We start from the raw sequence: 23,538 nt of genomic DNA, 5'->3' as shown, positions 1-23,538 counted from the left end.
CATGGCTAATATATCATGACCAATAAGAGCATGAGCGGGGAGTTGATTTCTAATAGCTATAAGACTGTCTCCTTTAAAATTCTCACACTCACAGTAAACCTTGGCCAAATTTACTGTTACAAGGAATTTGGCCAAAGCTAATATATTTAAGATTTCCCTTTTGATATGGAAGTTTTTAAGGTTATGAAAGTTAGGTATAGGGTTACTTTCAATCCTTTCTCCTTGCTTGACGTGGGTAACAAGGTTATTTCCCTTCCCTGGTGATTTGTACCGCTATGGGTCACCGATTCTACATATTGATCAGCAAGTTCTGCAGCCTATAAATCTGGATTTTTTTAGTCTCAGATGGCTGCTTTTCCCTCACAATTACCCATAACAATTATTCCTAGGTCATCAAATCAGTTAGTTTTCCATAATCACCTTCAATCCCTGCCCCCGTTATCCATTGTCTTATAAAATTACACATTTTATATACATGATAACATGAGCAATATTAGCAAATACCATGAGGTTTTTATACACAGATAGGTTTCATTGGTCATCTTAAATCTTTTCAATACAGTTCCCTTACATTTCTTATGAGAGAGGTAGCCGAGTTAGTCTGTATCTTCAAAAACAACAAGAAGTCCTGCGGGACCTTGTAGACTAACAGATATTTTGGAGCATAAGCTTTCATGTGCAAAGACCCGCTTCATCAGATGCGGTACATTTCTTGTATGCTTTTGCATCATCCTTCTCCATATCATGGTAAACGTGTCTCACTTTCCCAGGCTACGTTTACACTGTGATTTTTTAAAAAATAATGTATGCAGTATGTGCCATGCAAATTACGTAAATTATTCCAAAATAAGGGGCTCTTTTGAACGTTCCATTACCCCTCTCATGATGAGGGGGTAACATAACTGGAATAGCACTCCCAAAATAGCAGCAATGTTTCACACAGTGTGAAAAGCTGTGGCGTTGCTATTTTGGGATACCTTTGTGTCACGAAATAGTACCTGCAATGTGAACATAGTCCCCATTAATCTGGTTAAGAAGATAGGCATCTGTTTTCAAAGGAGGTTGGGCATTTTTCTGTACAGTCTCTCTGATCAGCAGTTCTACCATCATGGTGTGGTGCGCATGTTATTCCTTGCCTATCAGGTTCTGCAGTTGGCCTAGTTTCACTGCAGTGGTTGCCTCTGTGGGTTCTGAGACAGGATGGTTCTTGCCCTTGGATTTGTCTCCATCTTATGTTCTTCCCTTTGTGCCTGTTCAAAACTTATATGCGAAGTTCTAAGCTCCTGATCTGAGGTTTTCTTTCTGAAGGATATTCCCTCATGTGACCTCTAATGCACTTCTTATGTTTATTCTTTTGCCTGTTAAAATTTTGAATATTATGTTTAAATTTTAAGAGTATGGGGTTATGATCTGTAAACTAACTACTACTGCTTAACCCTTGTGCTCCACATGGAGCATAGGTCATCAACAAGTCTCCTGCATTTCACTCTGTATTGGGACAAAACTTCTAGCTGGCTGCAAGAGTACCCCAGTTGTGATTCTTCAATCTCAGTAGACCTTCTCCACGTTGTCCGAGGTCTTCCTCTTTTGTGTTTTCCGTGCTGGTTACATGTGAGAGCTTGACAGACTGTGCTGGGTGGTAGTTTCCTGAGATCGAGGCTGCGCCATCCCCATTTTCTTCTCTTGATTTCAGTGTCAATTGGTTCTTGTCCTGCTGTTCCCAAGCTCCTCATTTGTGATGAAGTCTGGCAATTTGATGTGAAGGATGTACCTCAGGCATCTGTCTATGAATGTCTGTAGCTTGTGATTTGAAGACTTTTTAGAATGGCGGGTCTTGCATCCATGCAAGAGCATACACTGCACAGTTGTGTTGAAAGATCCTCAGTTTCATCTTCCCATTCTCCATATGGGATGGAGAATCTTGAATGCAGCTGTTTCCCTGTCCTGGCATTGATATCCTTATCTGTTTCTCCATCTATGCCCATAATACTCCCCAAGTAGGTAAACTGCTCCATATCTTCCAGGTCATCCCCTCCCAGTGTGATGGTGGTGGTGTTGGAATGGTTAATCCTCATTGTCTTGGTCTTTCCCTTGTGAATGCTCAGTCTGGTCAATGAGGCAATTTTACCTAGTGTTGTGACCTTTTCTTTTATGCTTTCATGTTGGTGTGAAAGAAGGGCAACATCATCAGCAAAATCAATGTCCTCTAGCTGTTTGAAAAGTGTCCACTGAATGCCTTGTTGATGGCCATATGTTGTCCTGTTCATAATCCAGTCCATTTTGATCAAGAAGAGAAAAGGTGACAATAGACACCCTTGTCTCACACTCAACAGTACGCTGAAGGATTCTTTCAAGACACCATTGTGAACAACTTGGTATGTTGAGGATTCATAGATTAAACAAATCAAGTTAATCATTTTGGATGGGATGCCAAGGTGTTGCAGCACTTTTCACAAAGTGTCTCTCTCAATATGGTCAGGCTTTTTCAAAGTCTGTGAAAGTTATGTACGGGGGGAGTTCTACTCGATCAACTGTTGTATGATCACTCGGAGAGTTGCTATTTGGTCAATACAGGATGTTTCACTTTGGAAGCTGGCCTGTTCTTCCCTGAACTGTCTATCACTTTGTCTCCATTCTCTCCAAGAGAATACTGTTGAACACTTTTCCTGGAATAGACAGTAATGTGGTGGCCCTCCTGTTCTTGCATTCCTTCAGGTTGCCTTTCTTTGTGAGCTTGATAAGGTAGCCACACTTCCAGTCTTCTGGGATCTCCACAGTGCCCAGATTTTTCTCAAATAGATTATACATCATGTTGACTGATGTCTCACTACCTGCCTCGATTGCTTCTTGGGAGTTGTTGTCTGCATTAGGTATTTTTTGGCTTTTCAGATGAGCAATGGCTTTTCTGATTTCATCTTTTGTAGGTCTGCTGCTGTTAATTTGCAGTGGTAGATTTGCAGGTGGCAGTTCAGGAGGTTCCATGTGGGGATGGTGGTTCAGTAGCTCTTCAAAGTGTTCCTTCCATCTACTGAGCCTGCTCATCTGGGTTTGTTAGCACATGCCCCCTCCTTTTCCTGTCCTGGCTGATCCACTGTACACTGTGACCCGGATAGCTTCTGTATGATGTTGTAGAGCTCTCTCAGATTTCTCTGTCCTGCAGCTTGGTCAGCTTCTTGTGCAAAATTTTCCACAAACTTCTTCTTGTCCCATTTTACTGCCTTTTTCTCCTCTTTGTTGGCTTCTAAATACAGTTTCTGAGCTTCCACCTTGGCTGTTCTTGTTTTGCTGTTGTTGACTGCTGCTTTTCTGTCCTTTTGTTCCTTCCCTTTTCTCAGAGTTTCTGCTCTGATCCATTCTTTGTGACATCTTGTCCTCTTTCCCAGTGTTTGTCACAGATTTCTTTCCAGGCTGTTTTGATGTGTTCCCATTTTTGTTCCACGGTACCATCTTTCGGGATGAGGTTTGCCAGAAGTGCATATCTGTTGAACAGCTCCACTTGGAAACTGGCTCTTGTCTCTGAATCGTTCTGCTGCTCCATGTTGAATCTCAGTCCTGGCTTGGTCACTTTTGTGGTGTACCACTTGAACTTGAGTTTTACTGTGACCAAATGATGGTCTGAACCTTCATGTGCTCCTCTCTAGTCCAGACAGCCTGCGTCAATCTTCTGAAAGAAGTGCAGACATACAGACGTGATCAATCTGGTTTTCTGATTGGTGGTCGGGTGAAACCCGTGTGACCTTATGGATTCTTTTGTGTGGAAAAACACTATCACCTATCACCAATCCATTGAAGGAACAAAAGTCACTGAAGTTCTCACCATTTTCATTCATGTTGCCTAGGCCTTCTTTTCCCGTGGTCTGTTCTCTTCCTGTATTTATGCTTCCAGTTTTTGCATTGAAGTTGCCCATTAAAATCAAGATATCTTTCTTTGTTGTCTGGTTCACCACACTGTGTAGTTTCTCACAGAAGTCTGTGTTACATTCCTCGGCTGCTTCATTGGCTGGTGCATAACATTGCACAATTAGTACCTTTCAAACTTTGGTGTAGAATCTCTGGCTGTGATGATGTGTTATGATACTGCTGTCCATTCCATTAAAGCGCCAGATGTCTCTTTTGATAACATAAAGCCCACACCTTCTGTGTGTGGTGCACCCTCTTCTTCATGTCCTGAATAGATTAGGGTTTTGCCTGTTGCCAGCTATAGCTGCCCCGATTGTGTCCATCTTGTCTCACAGAAGCCCAAACTTCACGCTTGTGCTGTTTCATCTCTGCTGCAATCTGTGCTGTCTTCCCCCTTTTGATGCATGGTCTAAACATTCCACATACCAAACTGGGTGGTTATCCTGGGTGAGGCAAAAGCCATCTGCAGGGCAGCTTCCTTTCGGTTTTTCCTGCTATGCTTCATACTCAATCTGAGAGGATTGTCAGCTTCTCCCAAGAATTATGTGGTCATAGGTTTCTTTGTAGATGTTTCTATAACTTTTTTTTTGGGGGGGTGGGGGGCGGGTGGTATGGATAGACTATACTCTATAAACTTAATTGAGTTATAGTATGTGAATCCTGCCACAGCTGTTCCAATGTAATGCTCACAACAGTGATGCAAGAATGTAGTACCAATTGTCGGGCAGAGTTTTAACCAGGACACAAACCAGTTCTGAAACTGGGACGAGACCTGACCTCTTGGGTTAACTTTTGCAAAATGCACTTGGACAGGGTTGTGTCTAAACAATACCTGGGGTTAACATTTACTAGTTTGTCCTAATAGCTCTTCAAATTAGTAAACCCTTTTGAAAGGTATTTGGACTTTGAAACTGAACAGGAGATATGCTCTATTTTGGTTGTGCTTGATACTCAAAATCATAAGACAAATCAGATCCATCCTGAAATTCAGGGTCTTTAATTTTTATCTGAAAAAGCAAATGTGGTTATACATGTTGTAGAGATACTTGACTGCCTAAACATTCATGCTGTCCTGGTCCATACATTCCCAGGATACATCAAAACACAGGAGGGTAGATCAGGTTTATAGTAGAGGAATAGCATTATCAATTTAATGTACAGCTTTTCAGGATGACACTGTTTCATGAATGCACAGTGACTATTAACAGGCTCAAAGTAAATATTTTCACAAGTCTGAACAAGAGTGCTATCTAGGAAGAGAATGCAAGAATCGATCTATGCCATGTTGAGAGTACTGAGGTTAAAAATAAATGACCTAAATTTCTGTCTGGCTCCCCAGGGACATTTGTTTTAATTACATAGATGCTCTGCTCGAAGTGATTCAACTGAGAGACTTCTTTTCTCAGCACACTGCCTAGAATACAGCAGAAAAGGTGGGGATTTCTTAGAGCCATGTGACAGATGTGGAGCCTGGTGACAGCAACTGTATTTGTAGTATCCATGGTAATTCTTTCTTTGAGTGTCTTGAGTGGATATGATCAGCCCACAAAGGTTTACATAAACAAACAACAGACTTGTATTTTTGTTTTTAGAAGTGTTATAAGTGTGGAATGGGAAAGTGTACCATGGGACATTCATCCTAGGCACTCAAATAGCAGGAAATTGGCTGATAGGCCTACAAGAGGTCACTGGATCTGATATTTCTTGAGTGATAAAGTGGAGATGGATTTGATTGCTGCACCCTGGATCAATAGGCAACTCTTGCTTGGAGCAGGGAGTTCTCAGTCTTTTTAAGGGTTGGTGGTGGCTGGATCCATCATGTGGAGAGTCTCTCGTAATGATTATGCAGAATCAAAGATCTTTTCTCTCCAAGCCCCAGATCTCTCTACTTGTCAGCATGCTTCTGAAGAAACTTGGGGTTTTTTTTTTCCAAGTTGTCCTACTGCTTGTAATTAATTAGCTCACAATTTAATTTACTGAAGAAATTGAGATGTAGTTTGATGTGCAGAATCATGGGGGGAAGATACGTGGTATTTAGAATATGTTAAGTATTTAATCTAAACAAAAAGGGCTGTACAAAAAATATCTGGAAACCAAAGCCAGACACATTCAAACTGGAAATAAGTGTTTTTTACCAGTGAGACTGCATAACCATTGGAAAAAACTATCAATGGAAGGGCTGAATTCTTCAGATCATGACCAGGTGCCTTTCTGGAACGTTTGCTTTAGTTAAACACAAGTCCACTTAGCTTCAGTTTCATCATGCCAACTTCCGTTACACACTTACATAGTGTTCAACATTGGCATTATTTCAGAAATTGTAAAAAGACTCCTCCAGGCCTACCCCATCTTTTATGAGCCCCCTCTTTCTGGGAGCCTCCTTCCAAGAGCTCCCTCTACCAATTTCCTGGGGGCTGTCACCTCAGCTAGGAAGGTTAGTGAGATTCCAAGTGCTGATGGAAGACATACTGTCTTCCACAGGAAGAAGTGGTAGTGAGATCCTACACTAAATTTCTTACCGTTGTGGTGTGAGAATTTCATTCAAAGTAGGCCATCTGTCTTGCTATTTTCTTCCCCAGCCCATGCATAAACTCAGGCCATGCCCAAACTCTCCACTGCCTTCGTGATCCAGACCTTTCCAGAACCCTTCTTTATTATTCAGCTAGGAAAATGTAGTCAGGAGACATTCTATCCGTTTGTGGCATTGCGCCAGCTTGTGGAACGTCAGGCCCATGCTTCCCAGCAATTATCTGATTGCCTCACTTAGTGCAGAGGCGGACAAACTTTTTAGCTTAAGGGCCACATGACAGTATGAAAATTGTATGGAGGGCCATGAATGCTTTCAAAACTAGTGTTAGGGCTCTGGCTGGGGCTTTGGGCTCTTGGACAGAGGATGAGGGGTTTGTGGAGCTGGAGGATGCACAAGACTGGGATTGAAGAATTTGGAGGGTGGGAAGGGGGCTCAAGGCTGGGATAGGGGGTTGGAGCGCAGGGTGGGGCTCAGGGTTGCAGGATCCAAGTGGTGCTTACCTGAAGTGTCTCCTGGAAGCAGTGGCCCATTCCCACCTTTGACTCTGAGGCAGAGGGAGGGCCACACACCTCTTTGAACAGCCCCATCCACAGGCATGGGGCTCACAGCTGCCATCGTCCACTTTTCCTGGCCAATGGGAACTACAGAGCCCCTGCTTGTGGTGGAAGCATTGTGCAGAACCCACTGGCTGCTCCTGCTTTTGGGACCCACACGGAACAGAGCAAGGCAAGCCCCCCACCCTGCTCCCCAGCAGGAGCTCAACGTCTAAATTAAAAGGTCCAGTGGGCCATATGCAGCATGTGGCCATAGTGCATTTAGTGCATTACCATTTGTTATCAACAGATACATGCTTTCTGTCAGGCACTAGAGCCCTCTCAACTAGAGACCAAGCAAACTGCAGAATGCTGAAGAAGTCTTCCCACATCAGACTTGGAGCTGAGCCCATGTCTTTACTGAACACTGCACCCTGGAATCAGTTGCGTGGTCAGATGCCAGATTTGGTAGTACGTTTCTGTAGTCCCTATTAAGATAACAGCAGCTACGACTCCTCACAGCCCTTTATTAATCTGGCACCTTCTAGCTCATTACCATGAGAGTCACACAAAGCCTTGAATGATGAATGGTTATTTACTTTACCAGTAACTTTTGTTCTTTTGAGGTGGTGGTTTTCATCTGGGTCCCCTGACCTGCCTTCATTACAGTCCATATCTTCTGGGCTTATGAGTTAGCGAGAGTCAGGGCCACTTTGCCATATATGCATTTGAATCAGAGGGTATGGGAACATGCGGGGTGCAGGCATGCCCTAGCAGACACTACTAGTCAAAAAGTTCCAGTCATACAAGTGAGATATATGCACGCCCTAAGTGGGACATAAACAAAATATCTCTAAGAACCAGTTATTGTAAGAAAAGTGATCATTCTGCCTCATAAAGTCTCTCTATTTTTGCTTTTCCATTCTTTGCTGAAAGAGCTAGCAATAAAGTGACTGTCTCTTAAGTGCTTGGTGCCGGTGATTCATAAATTGAGGTATAGGTCAATTCTGTTCTAAACATAGAGAGAGTAGCATGGACAATGTAGAAGATGATGACATGACTTGGAAATTCCTGCCCTCCCCACTTTCTGCCCCAAATGTACACATGCCCTCAAGAACAAATGGTTTGTGTCTTATGACCTACAGAGCTGCACCCTGAAGAAGGGAATTACTGCAAATGTCGATTGCACAGTGGGACTGCTGTTCTTTTCCATTCTCTTGTTATCCTGCCTTCTTTTGCATTACGCAAGTCCTATCTTCCATGTGTCATGGTCTGCTGTCTATATAATAAGATTTCAGGATTATCCCTCTGACTCTGAAGCCAATTATCTCTCAGTCAGTGTGAGGCAATGGAAATACTTGCGGGGAGGGGTGAGCAACTTTTGTTCAATATATCACCAGGTTCAGTCATCGCTGAGTTTTATAGTCTGTTACTGATTTTTAAGTTCTCAGACATTTTGACTTTACACCCATGCAGTGTACAGCTACAGTAAGGCCATGACAAGAGTACTGGACTATTGTGATATCAGAAGTAACTCAGCCAGCACCCTTATTCTGTAGTTAATTTGCATGCAATGATTTCATTGGTTGTATGAAGGAAACTGCACAGATGGTGGATTGCTTGGCCCAGCTGTGGCCTGCACAAAGCAGTACAGATCTGCCAGCATGATGACTCCCCCCCCCCCCGTAGTCATAAATCAACACAATCACACATGCAGTGACACAACTAGCATACGCAATAACCACAAATATTCATGCTGCTCACCACAGCACCCACTCCTCATTCACCATCTACACAGTTGCTTAAGCACAACCCCCCCCATGACACAAATCAACACAATCATCCACACAGCACCGGGTCCAGTACTCACAATAACCCCAGACATCACCCTGAAGCCTAGAATGTCTGAGTCACTGTGAAGCGATAGAAATAGCTACAAGCATGGCTGAGTGCTCTTTTTGTCTGGAATATCACCAAGTTCATTCATCACTGGTATTCACAGTCTGTTAACCTTCACTTTTTAAGATCTCAGCACTCTTCAGCTTTTTTACTCACATGAATATGAACAGGCATCTAGCCAGTAGTATTCTTGTAACTATCACATTTGTAGAGTACAGTAAGCTGTTCCAGTTCTGAAGAATTAGCTAATATGTATTGATTACATATGTTGATGGCATTCTGTTAGAATTTTCAAGCCATGTTTTAAATAGACATTTTAGATAGAATGTTCATCCATTTTTCAACTAAAATGTAGCAAAAGATTTGTCAGACAAAATGAGGGGTTTTTTTTTTCTGTTGATGTAGCAAAGTGTGAGGACGAGTTCAACTGTCTGGTCTTTGCTACTAGATGACATCAGTGCAACAAAAGGTTTTTTGTTTTGTTTTGATTTTTTTTTCCCCCAGATGTGCCAGCTACTGAAAATAATTCTTCACGATTTATTTATTTATTTTTGTGTGAGGAGGGCTTTTTGTTTTGAGTGGTTTTGTTTTTTTGTCTTTTGTCCCCAACCAGAGACTTCAGAATATGTTTAAATGCACTTCTTGGCCTAGGTTGAACATAGCCATTGCTTGGGGTCTTTGGAGACAGGAGAGCAAAAGCAAGAATCAAATACACATTTAAAAAGGATACAACGAGTTTTTCAAACTCATGATATAGTGCCAGATTGTGAGGTGATGAACATCAAGTCACAGACTCGAGGCCTGAGAGAGGACATGTCCTGCTGAAATAAAGGACACAGGATGGAGCGAAATATAAAGGGTCACACTCACCTTGATTGCATTGGAAGGTGGAGGTAGAGACTTGATAAATTCACTCACCCTTTTAAGCTCCATGTGCCATGCTTACCTTAGCCAAGTGAGTCCCCCTTCCAGTAAGGGCACCTGTCACCCCAATACGGTAAGGAAGAAAACAAGCGATTGCCATCTCCCAGTTTCATGCCAGTCCAGCAGCACGGGGGGAGCAGCTTGCACCTCTCTGAGTGCAAGTCTGACAACAGGAGAGCACTGTCCCAGTAGTGTGATTACTCAGCGATGGCAAGAAGCGGAAACTGTGTCCATGGGAAAGCGTCTTGCCCCGGTACAGTGCAGGTGTGGACGATACAAAAGTTGAATTGCTCCTGGGAGGTGCTTTTTTATACCTCTGAGCAACTTAATTTGTGTTGACTTAGCCTGTAGGGTAGAACTGCCCTAAAGAATAATGCAGCCCTCATACACCTAACGCTCTGGGAGAACAAAGCTCAGTCCCTCCACAATGTGGTCTGACACATTCAAGCCCAGTTCATATATCATGTTTGTATGTAAAATACGATGAGGTATAGTTAGAATGAAGCAATTACTACAGTTTGCACTTTGCTGCCTCTGACATCCGTGTCCTTTATGATGTGAAAATTGCTTGTTACAACTTGAGCTCTCCAAGGTATTTTACCATTCAGGATATATCTGAATAACTAGCCTCAAAACACTCTATAGCAAGGTGCCAGTGACAGGCTTATTAACACAAAACATAAGGGTTTTTGGTATGAAAAGTAATTATTTTACACGAAGAGGTCTTGTTTATTTCCTTTCCATCATCACATCAATTAGAAAATGATAAAAACCAGGATTTTCAGAAGTGGAAAAGTACTTACATGGTGAAATGTATTAGTTGAATTTGTAAATTAATTTGTGATCTGCTAATATACCTGCTTACTTGGAGAACAGTTGGGGGAGGCAGGTTATTAAAAGGGGAGGTGGACAATAGTGACAATGATCCTCTGGTAGAAGAGAATTACCAATGACATGTAAATGTTTCTAAGTATCCAATAATTAGGTGGTCTTAGTTTTGGTGGTAGTAGCTTCCTTGTAACAAAAATGTCTGTTTTTAGATGACTTCTACAACTATGCAGAAATGTATCCAGATTTTGCAGAGGATTATCTGTACAATGATCAGATGGACGTTGAGAATTGTTTGAAGACTTCATCTCTGCCAGCCCCTAATGGATTCTGTACTGACTTCAGCCCAGAAAATGTTGATGATAAAAAAAGTCCCTCGCAGAAGAAACTGAATTAATAATGCAGACATCCTACTCCTCTCCTGGTGAGAGGAATATTTCCTTTCCTGGAATCTTCATAGTCACTCCAGCTATACAGCAACCATAACTTTTGTGTGTGAAAGATTTACTACCTTAATACTATTCTTTAATTCCGACATGCTGCATTTATCAATATCTTCAAGCTTAATTGTCAAGAGATGGGTTTATTTTATTTTTTTCAAAAAGGTTTTTGAAAGCCAAGGATGTGATGTGCTTCATTATTAATGTGCATACTTAAAGGGAAGTTATGCATTTATTTATATTTGATTGGTTAGTTTCATGTACAGAATGTTGCCCCATGTGAGAATGTATAAAGAATTCTAGCTAATGTGGTAGTGAGTGCCCTTTCGTGTTTAGGTTTTTTTCCCTATTTATGGAGGTGTTTATCTAGGGCCAGATCTGCTGTCCTTAGTCACATAAGCAGTTCCACTGATTTCAATAGGATTATTCTTGTGAGAAAGGCAAGCACATTTTGGTCCCTTGTGTTGGTTTTAGTAACCAGTGCAAGAAACAATTATGTGAAGAAAAAAAAAAGAGTATTTTTTTGGCCGAGGATTATTTGCTTTTTATTTTTATTGTTAAATGATGAAGTTGTCTCTGTCTTTCAGTCCCTTACATGGTAGAATCAATAAGGAAGGGGTTATAGTTCCCATGCATTTATTCTCATATGCTTTTCTGCAGATTACAAGGAAACATGGAATGATTTCAAAACAGACGTCTCCATGTACAAATATGTGGCAAACAAATTATGCTTTCCATGCTTTTCTATAAAAGCATTCATATATTTCCACTTACATGATGAATTTATTATAAACTAATTCAAAATAGTAACCAGGAATCACATAAGTGGAGCTTTTTTGGTAAAAATCTGATGACAGATACTCATGCAGATGTGTGCATATACACTCAGATATGTGCTGTAATATGGACTAAAGCTTTTTCTTGGCATGTATTTGGAAAGGTCGCACTAGTTAGGAAGGCAGACGCAAGTGATTTCTGTAAGCTCCCAAAGGAATGCCTTAAAACCTTATATTACCAGGATGTATATTCTATATGATTCAAATGTTTAAAAATTAGGAATGTTTTACAGAAGTTTTTTAAAATGTTATTGGCATTATTTCTTACGTCTTTCCTTTTGTAAATCCAGGTACTTAAGTTACAAGGAATAAAACTGAGCAGGACTCAGAAAGAGAGAGACATCAAAATTAATATAATAAACTTCCTAAAATGATGTAGTTTTTTCTGAATACAAAAATGTCAAAAACTGAGAGCCCATACTGTGCCTTTAAGGGCTAGAAGTAATGCTGGGTCCCAGTGGGACCAAAGGAATCTGTGCTTCTTAAGGGCAAAAATCCTTAATCCTACAGGGTTAGTAAATCCATTACAATCTCTGCAGAGCTACACTAAATCAGACTTCAAAACTTGGGCATTTTTGTGATTAGAAAAGCAACCACTGACTTAGGATTTGAATCTTGTCCATCTAAGGCCAACAAACCATGCTAATTTCAGGCCATTGGTGTAGATGGAGGGGTGGGGGAAGAAGCAGGAGGAAACCTTTCTCTGGCTGTTTATTTTTAAAAAATGTCAGTTGACTGATGTTTCCTTGGGTTTAGAATGTGCCCTGGGGAGACCAATTAGCACGTGGAGGGCAGATGGTTTCATTAAAAGTAATGTTGTTGCACATATGTATGCAAATTATCATACAAGTAGCATGTTGTGTATGGAATGTGACATACTATACAAACCATACAGTAAGAACCTCAGAGTTACAAATACCAGAGTTGTAAACTGACCACGCATCTCATTTGCAACCAGAAGTAAGCAATCAGGAAGCAGCACAGATCCAAAAAAAAAAAAAAATAGTACAGTACTATCTTAAAGGTAAACTACTCAAAGGGGGAAAGTTGTTTAAAATAAAAGATTTGACCAGGCAAGGAAACTGCTTATTTCACTTTAATTGGTTAAAAGCAGAGTATTTCTTCTGCACAGTGAAGTTTCAAAGTTGTATTAGGTCAATGTTCAGTTGTAAATGTTTGAACAAAAAAATATTATCATTCTTTCTGCATTCTGAGCATTTCAGAGCTACAAATAACCTCCATTCCCAATGAGTTTTTTAGTCCAAGGTAGTTCTATATTTGTGGAAGTGTTATCTCTATGTGCTATCTTGTGTAACAGCATGCAAAATTAACATACTAATACTAAACCTGTATTTTGCTTATTTACTTTCCCTCCTTACCCCTGAAATTTCTCTAACATTACAAATTTCTGAGCAGCTTTAAATAGCAACCATTTGAAAGAAAGAAAGAAAGAGAAAAAAACTACAGGGGACTGAGAAACACACTGAATAATGTTTAGTCCTAGAACACTAAGGGTGCATCTACACGAGGAACTAATTTCAAAGTTAACTTGGAAGTTAGGCACTACATTGAAGTAGCCTGCAGAATGTCTACACACATTTCCCCTTACTTCAAAGTAGGGAGTCCAACTTCAAAGTCCTTACTCCATTCCCGGGAATGGAGTAGTGCCCTACTTTAAAGTTTAACTTTGAAGTAGGGTGTCTGTAGATGCTCTACTTCAAAGTTGTACTTTGAAGTAAGCAACTTCAAAGTTATTTTTGTAGTGTAGACAGAGCCTCACAGATTTAAGAGCGAGTAACTTGCAGCAAGACAGAACTAAAAATGGAAGGCTTTTAGACCCTTTGAGAACGACTGAAATTTAGAAATTTTTAGCTATAATACCAGAAAAAAATACTCTGGCTTATTTTTATATGTTATTTTGGCACCTTCTGGCACTCTTATGTTTGGGCTGATGGGCTATGTCTACACGGCAGAGCTATTTTAGGATACCTTCAAATAGCTACTCTGTGTTTTTGAAAAGTGCCCATTATTTCAAAATATTTTTCCAAAATAATGGGTGCACTATTTCGGCATCCCTGTATGCCTCTTTGCAGGAGGACTACAGGGTGCCTTGAAATAGTGCTTTATTTCGACATTTGTCACTGTTTAGACAGTGCCAAAGGTCAAAATAGCCTATTTTAAATTCAGGCTGTCATGTAAGATATAGCCATACTGTATACAGCACCTGGATTTATAGGGGGTGGAATATTAAAAAGTTCCAATAATTTTAATTCTCTAAAATTGTTGCTTTGTGAAATATTTGGGATATACAGAACACATGGTGCAAGGAGGTTTAACATTTTTGTCAACACTCATAAATTACTTGTAGCTGTTTCTGTTGTTAGTAATGCTGCCATCCTGTTCTTATTATCAGTTAATGATCATGTACTGTGAACTGAAGATAGCTATAGCTTTAGCCAAAGTTTCATTATTCTGAAGTTTTATAACTATGGTGTTTGGAAAATCCCTTAGAAAAACACTTGAAAAAATTGCAAAACTAGAAACACAAGCAATTCAAAGATTCTAACTTCACTGCTTCCCACCCCGCTACCAGAAAAACATTGGAAGGTATGGAAATTCTTAATGACGACCTCAAAAAGAACCAACTTCCATATTCCAGCCTTTTCATTCCTTACATACCTACCATGTAAGACGTGAACTGTTACTTAGTGCTATTTCCTGAATGTTTGTTTAAATTTTATATTTTTATAAAGACCTTTAAAAGTCTATAGTATGTGTTATGATATTTACATTTAGAAAGGCTAATATACCATGAATTGTAGAGTGTTGGTTTTATAGATGTAATGCCAGGAGTGGTTCTTCACCATTAAAGTAATTATTGAGCTTTCTATTTTATTCCCCTAAATAAGGGATAAGGTGTAGGGCTAGATATATAAAGGAACACCTAAATTTTAGGCCCCTTGAAAATCACAAGAGCAACACTGTGCTTTGCAAAGTCTGATTTAGGTGGCTAGGCTCGCTACGCAGCACGCGGAGAAATCTACAAAAGCCAGCATACTTAGATAAGGAGTGACCTTAGCTAGTCAGTGGGAGAGGCCAATGGGAGCAGTGTGTTCTACAACATACTTCTCTAATGGAGACAACTTAAATCCAGCGTACTGGGAGACACCTACCTCTGCTAGTGGTTCACAACTGGGGTCTCCTGTTTTGGGATCAGGCAGCAAGGCACATAGGGTATTTCTTGTGAGAATCAGCTGAGTGCCAGCTTTGCTGCTCCCAAAATACACCATATGTCTGTTACCACCACCTATCTGGGACTTTTAGCCCAGTGGTTGGAGCACTCGTTTGGGATGTGGGAGACCCATCTTCAATTCCCTCCTCTGCCATGGGGAATGAGGGGGGAAAGAATGTGAAGAGGGGTTTCCCACTTCCCAGGAGAGTAGTCTGCTAGTGAGTTATGGAATATTCTCAGGTGGGGTCCCTTCAGTCTCTTCTGGTGAAGTTATTCCCAACTGACTAACTATTTACTAGACCAGAGAATGAGACAACGACACTCTAGCCTGCTAATTAGAGCAACCATTTAGGAGGTGGGAGAGCCACAGCCCAGTCTGCCTGTCCCCAGTGACTAATTATACACAGTGGAAGAACTTCAGCAGGAGAAATTGTGGGACTCCTGCACCAGACTCTCCCATAGCTCAGACATTAGATCACTCTTCTGAGAGGTGCAAGAGAGACCCCTGTTCATATCTTTTCTCTTCCTCATCTTTTCTCTTCCTCTCATGAAGGGAGACCTGGGCCTTCCATCTGAGTGATCTTACCCTGAGATAAAAGGTAGTGAGTGTATTTCCACCAGCCAGATTTTGAATCAGACCCAGTCTAGTGGGCAGCTTCTGAGTACATCTCTGGGATCAGACTCAATACAAGTCAGCCACATGAATCCGTATTTTCCAGATTTTGTGACTCGCTCTGGGGCTTAGGCGACAGAGAACACAGCAGTGCTTATGACCAGAGGCAGAAATGTAGGCAGAGAGGAAACTTTTGCCCTGGAAATTTAGGCCCTGAATGAGTTTAGGCATGTAGAGAATTTAGTGGAAATTTTGTGAATTTCAGTAAAGTGTAAAACTGGGACTTAGGTGTCTAAACCCGGGTATAGGTGCCTAAATCAGGTTTAGGTGCCAACCTAAACTGTACTAGACCTTTGTGTCTGTAGCCAGATGAGCTTTGTGGCTAATCACACATAATTACTTACATATTAATGTCAGAGAGCAGTGTGAACAATATGGTGTATGTCTACCCTGAAGTCAGTGATCCAAACAGATCTAGTTTATCTTTAAATAGCACCTTAAGTAATCACAGGGGACCAGATTCTATCACAATTATGTTGACTAGTACTTTACTCCACATTCAATCCCACTAATATCAATGGGATTACATGCAAAGCAAACTACTGCTCATTGTAAAGTTGATAGAATCTGGTCCTGCAAGATAAAAAGTAGTATAATCTAGTAAGAGATGCTCTTAACCATTTGTGTTGCTGATTACATCTCAACTCACTGAAAATAATTTTGTGTCTAAGTTTCCCTTTCTTTTGATGGTGACAGTTTGGTGAAGGTTATTGGCTGGATGACTTTAAAGATGTATTTCTATACCTTCCATTGTTTCTTTTCAATGGAATCTTAACCTGGGATATTTCCAAGGATTCCAAATTTAGGGCTTTGTTTAAATGGTAACTTTTTTGGTCTGTTTAATCAGAACTTAAGGTTAAGTTTTTGCCTGACAGGTTCCTTGGATTTTTCTTTGATATTAAAATGCTACATAAGAATAGATCCCTTCTTTCCATTTCCATAGCCGCCTTCCTTATCGCTCTCTTCTCACTCTGTTATGCTCATCACTTTAGCAACTGAATAGTTAGGCACTTAGAGCCATCAGAATTATATGTTTCAGAGTCACCGTGTTAGTCTGTTTCAGCAAAAATGAGGAGTCCTGTAGCACCTTAAGGACTAACAAATTTATTTGGGCATAAGCTTTCATGGGCTGAAACCCACTACATCAGATGCATGAAATGGAAACTTTTGTTTTTCAGGGCTGTATAGACATGCAAAGATGGAAGCATCACATTGCTATACGGAGAAACAGTGCTAACAATTATCAGGGAGGTAGCTGTGTTAGTCTGTAGCTTTGAGAACAACAAGAAGTCTTGTGGCACCTTATAGACTAACAGATACTTTGGAGCGCAAGCTTTTATGGGCAAAGACCCACTTCATTAGTGCTGTCAATGTAAATTCAAGCAGGGTTGATGTTATCCATCGCCTCTAGCTGAGGATAAGGTGTGAATAACAGGAGGGGGAATTACTTTTTGTATTGAGGAAAAAAATAAATGGACACAGCAGACATAAATAATGATGACATTTAAAAAAACAGGAGAGCCCTTCAGTCTCCCTTGAAACTCAGTAACACATTTGAAAATGGCCATACTTCAGTGTGATGTTTTTGCAAGTTTCACTGCAAAGTGCAAGTTTCACTGCAAACTTGATGCTATCAGACTGTTTCTGAATAGACAATGCGAGTGGTTAGCTCACTACGAAGAGTTATTTTCCCTCTTGTGGTATTCACACCTTCTCATCAACTTTAGGTTCACAACTCCTCATCATCAACTGAAGTTTTCATTTCATGCATCTGATTAAATGGATTCCAGTCCTTGACAGCTGATGATGCCCAAATAAATTTGTTAGTCTTTAAGGTGCGATAGGACTCCTCATTTGTTTTTGACAAAAAGTGTATGTGGTTTTCTAACATAATGCCTTTGGAAGCCATAGCTGGAGGCAGCATTAGCTTTTTGGTAAATTCCCTATGTCATTGGGTGCACAACCCCCTTCTGTCCCTGCTGTCACATTCATAGACAGAGACTTTCATGGAGGATACTAACCACATCTGTCACTGTATGAAGTTGTACACCATGCGTGGTTCTTGGGGAATTCAACCATGTATTTATAGCAGACTGTCTTGACCACAGAAAATGTTTATTTTTCCCAATTTTAATTTTAAAAATGTAACAAATTCCTGAGCATGCCTGTTTAAGAGATTACTTTGTAAACAAAATTGGAATTTGCCTCATACCACGGAATTTCCAATGTATGTGATAATCTTGAGTCAGCATTACGTGTCTCTGTGTTCAAAGAGAGGTACAGCCTTCTGTCACTGCCAGGTTTACTAGTCCCATTATGAAACTCTATAAGCGACATTAATCGTAAGGGGAGGCAACTGGGTGATAGGGAACTGACTTGCTTCCTCTCAGGAGCCAAAATAAGAGGAGAAAGAAATAAAACTAATGGTTTTACTTGTAGAAGTAGAGCAAGACCTCAGTTCATATTGAGTGTTCATCACATTTGTAAACTAATTCTCCTCCAGAGCTGGTCAAGGTTACATATAAATAAGTTTGCACATTGTTCACTTCATAATAGTGTGTAGTAGATATGTTTCTGGAGAAAAAAAATTGTTGCATTTTAATGTTTGCTTGAAGTAGTTCTAGTAAGTATTCCAAACAATAAATGTAGAGGTTGCCTTGATCAAGAAAGTCAGTTGATCTGTGTGTTTGAAGAAGCAGCTATATTGGCTCTCTGGTACTCTCATCATTAAACTAATGTGTGAAAATCCTTTTATCATATTAAATACTGCATTAGTTTTGTGTTAATTACTGTGGCTTTATTATACCAAAATGCTAAATATTTCTATAATTAAAACACTATTTTTGCCCCATGCCATACAAATAAAAAAGATGTTTAAATTTTGTCCTAAGTAACTTACTACCCACTTAGTGTTCATTTTCTTCTAATCTGTGGAAACTATAAAAACATACAAAACATATTAGATTCAGACCAGATGTGACTAATGTACTGAAAAGAACTCGTAAGGCCTCAAAAGCATAGCATAGCAATTATTGTGCAGCTCTCCTTATCTACTTACATGTATTACCATTTTTAATAGAGCACATTACTGAAATAAGTAAAATTCTGCAAAGCAGGGAATTTCTGAATAGTATTTTTAACAAAGGTACATTTTGTAAGCATTTTATTTGTAGTGTGGAAGTTGGATCCTGCAGCATGCGCTAACATAGATCAGACTTTGACTACCTTTAATCTTCTCTGGTAATTAATTCCATTAAAAAAAAACCAGTAAGCTGATGACATGTTGTTTCCATCTTCCATTACTTTGCTTGTATTTTGTTGGTTGCATCAGCCTGGAGAACTACAGCTGTCTTGGCAGGTTGTTGGTAGAAAGGTAGTTACTGATGTACAAGAGTTGATGCATTCCTGACTTTAAAGATCAAGACCCACGCTTTGAATGTAATCAAAAATCATGATGAAGCCAGTGTAGATGCTGAGTTCAAGGATAATTTGCTCTAGGGCCCAGATTTTTAAAGGTATTTAGGTCCCATTTGACCATTTTGACAATCACAATTGGGTATAATGTGTTTCATTATTCAGCATGGAGTTGATAAACACGAGCCAAGATTTTCTGAAAACTGGAATCTGAAGTTGGGATACTAAATCCATATTTAGACACAGATAAATGCCCCTGGTTAAGAATTGCAGTTCCCTCTGGACTGAGCACTTTTGTCTTCAAACCACTTATTTTAGGTGCCTAACTATGAATTTAGGAGACAAACTTAAGCTTTTCATGAAAATCTTGATGGTAACAGCCAGACCTGGCTTTTCCATGTGGCTTTTTCTTCTGTGTCTAAAAGGAAGCAGGAAAAGCTCCTAGGAAGTTGAAAGTGAAGGTAAGCATTTCTAACCAGTACAACCACTATCTTGATAAATCCAGGAAGGCTCAAGGTTTTGTTTACTGACAAATGAAGGGAAGATACCACAATGAGGATAGCATGTCCACTAATTCTGCCAAGTGTTTTCTGTTTCTTAGCAACATGGCTACTATCTTGCCTGTGTCCTGTTTGAGCCAGCTCTTTTTCAGATCAGGCAGCAATCTCTTTTAGGTACTATGTATCAGAGAGGTAGCCGTGTTAATCTGTCGCTTCGAAAACAACAAGAAGTCCTCTGGCACCTTATAGACTAACAGATATTTTGGAGCATAAGCTTTTGTGGGCAAAGACCCGCTTCTGACGAAGCGGGTCTTTGCCCACGAAAGCTTATGCTCCAAAATATCTGTTAGTCTACAAGGTGCCACAGGACTTGTTGTTTTAGGTACTATGGCATTTTGTGAGGGGAACTGTTTAAGAGGAGTGATACAGCTGGAGATTAAGTCCACAGTCTGGGGTTTCTAATAATTTGTTCAAGTGGACTCATAAATATATAAAAAAAGGGCCAAAAGACATATTAGACTTCTCTGGGAAACTGCATAGAAATGTTCTTAAAGAGATGCAACCCCTGGAAAATAGTGAGAGGAATGATTAGAGCTCATGTAGTGCTGGAGTGTGTATTCCATCCATATCATGCAAATAGATCAAACTTGTCTAGTGATCAATTGTGTCAAAAGATTCAGAGATTGAATAGTATGAGCGCTGAGACTGAATCTCTATTATAGTAATTAGAAGATAATTCATTAGAGCTGTTGAGGCTTCTGTCCGTGGAGAAATCTCCTGTATCAAATATGGACGGGGTCCAGACTATTGCTTCTTTCTGCAAGGCTGACAGGTTGCCTTTCGGTAAAGGAGATGTGAATAATTTCAACGCCACTGACTTGTGTTCTGTTTGTTTTTTACAAATGGGGTGGGGGGCAGAAGGATTCCTTGTACTGCAACATTTTTAGGAATTCTTTCATCATATGCAACAGGACCAAATCTAAACGGCAGGCTGGTTCTTATTTTCTACTCTATATTGCCTGTCTGAGAAAGTTCATCTTAAATTGACTTCTCTATGGAATGGGAGGAGAGCTCTTTGCAGTGGTATTTCAGTCCCATGTTTGGTTTATGTAAGCCAGTAAGTTCAATATGCAAAATAATTTTGCTGACTTATTTTTGCAGCTGTGATGGCAGGGGAAAAAACTTTCTTTAGTGAAGTGGCGTAATCCTGTATTAAGCCCACTGGGCTGTCAGCAGATGGATTCAGATCAGGTTTTTTATACTCCTGGGGTTGAATCTACCTCCTTGGTTCACCTGATCTGCGAGGTCAGCGCAAGGAAAAGTGAATTGTTTGGGGCCAAGCCATTGATGTCAGTACTCATCTGTGGTGACAGTCTCTGCTAGTTCATCAGTACATTGACTTCATGGATGGATAATGTGCTCTTCTGGGAACTTATGAAAACTGAAGGGATTCAGAACTTTTTGGAATATCAGCCAACTTTCATGTGAAGAAGTCGCCATTATCTTTGGGTGAGATGTTGATTAGCCTAATAGACTGAAATGTTTATTAGGTCCCCAATGTGTTCTGCAAGGCTGAAGATTAGATTTTGCATATGTAGGGATAAAATTGGGGCAAGTCATCTTGAGATGACCATCTGGTTCTCCAAAATCTCAAAATTTTAGGAAAAGTACCTGACACCAATGACATTTAAAACCTTGAGTAAACTTAAGTACAGTGATCTCTATTGAGAATCTTACACACCTCTTCATCTCTCTGAGCGGTTAAGTCACATGCCCAGTGACGATGATTCAGAAGTCAACTATTTCACTGTTGGTGAAAGAATGTAAAAAAGGAGCAGAAAATTCATATTCAAGACTTGCAGGATGTACTGTGAGTGACATTCCATTTGGAGGTGTAATGGGCTGCAGGGGTGCGCAAGCTCTGCACCCCACCCACAGGCAGAAGTGACTCTCACTCAGCAGGAGAACAGCGGGTTTATTAGCCAACAGGGACAGAGCGTTGTACAGAGGTGTCAGTACAGCAGGCAGACAGCCAGTTCAATTCATTTTGGGAAGAGGAGGCCCCGAGGGATCCCCCGAGCCAGGGCCTTGCCCCCTCCTCTCTCTATATATCTCTATCTATCTCTCCCCCTCCAGATCAACTGTTTTCCCACTTCCAGTTCCAATTCAGAACCCTCAGGCTCCACCTCCCCCTTTGTCTGCAGTACAGAGGTGTCACCTGGTAGCCTAGGTTACCCTCGGCAGGAGCCCCACACCCTCTGTGAGCCGCACACATACACACCCATATCTCCCACTACATCACAGGATGCAAGGAGCTGGTGGCATTTGAGAGTACCAGTCTCCACTCCAATTTTGATCTGGAGAGCCAAAAAGCCAGAGGCCCACAAAGGCAGAACCAATCACACAGGGGCCAGCATAACATCTGTGCCTCCCTTCTGAGCATCCTGACCTGGTCTCTAAGAAGTGGCGACCTGGCCTGCTAGGGTGCTAATATGGGGCCCAGGCATCAGAGGCAGATACATCACTGCAACTGTTATATTCAAAACAAACCCGGGGCAGGGTGAAGGAGAGAGATACTAATAGCCTTGTGTGAGATCATTACAAATACCAAACAAAAGGAAACAGTCCTTACAGTGCATGAGATAATTGCTCTCTCTATTGAGACCAAGTGTTCACATATCGAATTTGAGCATGAACTGGAGTCTCAACAGAGAGAGCGATTATCTCACATATTACAAGGACTGTTTCCCTTCATTTGGTATTCATAATGATCTCAGGCAAGACTGTTAAGCTGTGTCTACACTACAGAGCTCTGTTGACAGAAGTCACTGTCAACAGTTATTTCCCTACAGAACCTTTGTCTACAGAACACGTCCACACCTTAACAGGGGCTTCCCCTGTCGATGCCCTCTATTGACAGAGAGCAGCCAAAGTGCCCAGCCCTCTGTCGACAGAACAGCCAACCGTAAGCTCTGCAAACAGGGCTGCCTGCTGAACCAGAAGCCCTCTGTTGAGAGAGCCTTTCCTCTGCCACAGAGCATCTACACTATTTTTCTGTCAACAGCATCTGTCTACAGAGCCACTATGCTGGGAAAAAGGTTCTGTTTTGTTGACAGATTCTAGACAGAACACATTTGTAGCGTGTATGATCCCTAGTTTTGTCAATAGAAGGCCTCTGCTGTTGACAAAACTTTGTAGTGTAGATGCAGCTAAAGTATCTCTCCCCCTCACCCTCGCCTTCAGTACCATGTATCTGATTTGTCAGTTTTTATTTTTTTATTTTTTGGACCGCTGCTCTGTATAACTGTCAATCAGTGCTGGAAATGCTATTGATCTGAAGAAGTGAGTCTGCCCCATGAAAGCTCATCACCTATTAAATTATTTTGTTAGTCTTTAAAGTGCTACATGACTGCTGGTTTGTTTTGTTAGACTACAGACTAACACGGCTGCCTCTCTGTTATTCTTATACTCAAGACATGTTGACAAGCTTCTCTTCATAACCATGAGTACTATAAACTTTTTAAAGGAAAGCAGGCAGGAGACAGGGCCGTAGGCAAATGGGTATTTGTATCTCACATACATACACACCCACTTTTGTATTTGGATGTGTTCAGTGAAGTGAATGGGTCCAGAGGGTTGTTTAAAAAACAACTGATTTCTATGCAGGAGAAGATAAATGATGTTAGAACAGCTGTCTTCTGCAAACCATGTCAAAAGCACACAGTTGGTTCCTCTCTAGTAAGATTTTAGCTTATTTGATTGGAGGTCTTTAGGGTACAGCTACCCTCTATAGGAAGGAACATATGACATATTATTCTGATATGTTATT

General features: G+C 40.7%; 1 protein-coding gene across 3 annotated transcripts in view; it reads left to right on the top strand.

The window, feature by feature from the left end:
* The window catches only part of LPCAT1 (lysophosphatidylcholine acyltransferase 1), a 124,791-nt gene extending 105,255 nt beyond the window's left edge, over positions 1-19,536 (top strand). For all 3 annotated transcript variants that reach the window (XM_074987896.1, XM_074987895.1, XM_074987894.1), the window contains one exon: positions 10,827-19,536. In XM_074987896.1, coding sequence (XP_074843997.1) covers positions 10,827-11,011 — 185 coding nt within the window. In that variant the 3' untranslated portion in view covers positions 11,012-19,536. The remainder of the gene's footprint in view (positions 1-10,826) is intronic.
* The last annotated feature ends 4,002 nt before the right edge of the window (positions 19,537-23,538 follow it).

This window comes from Carettochelys insculpta, chromosome 2 (assembly GCF_033958435.1).
Source record: "Carettochelys insculpta isolate YL-2023 chromosome 2, ASM3395843v1, whole genome shotgun sequence".
In the NCBI taxonomy this organism is placed as follows: Eukaryota; Metazoa; Chordata; order Testudines; family Carettochelyidae; genus Carettochelys; species Carettochelys insculpta.
This window is presented reverse-complemented; position numbering and strand designations above follow the sequence as displayed.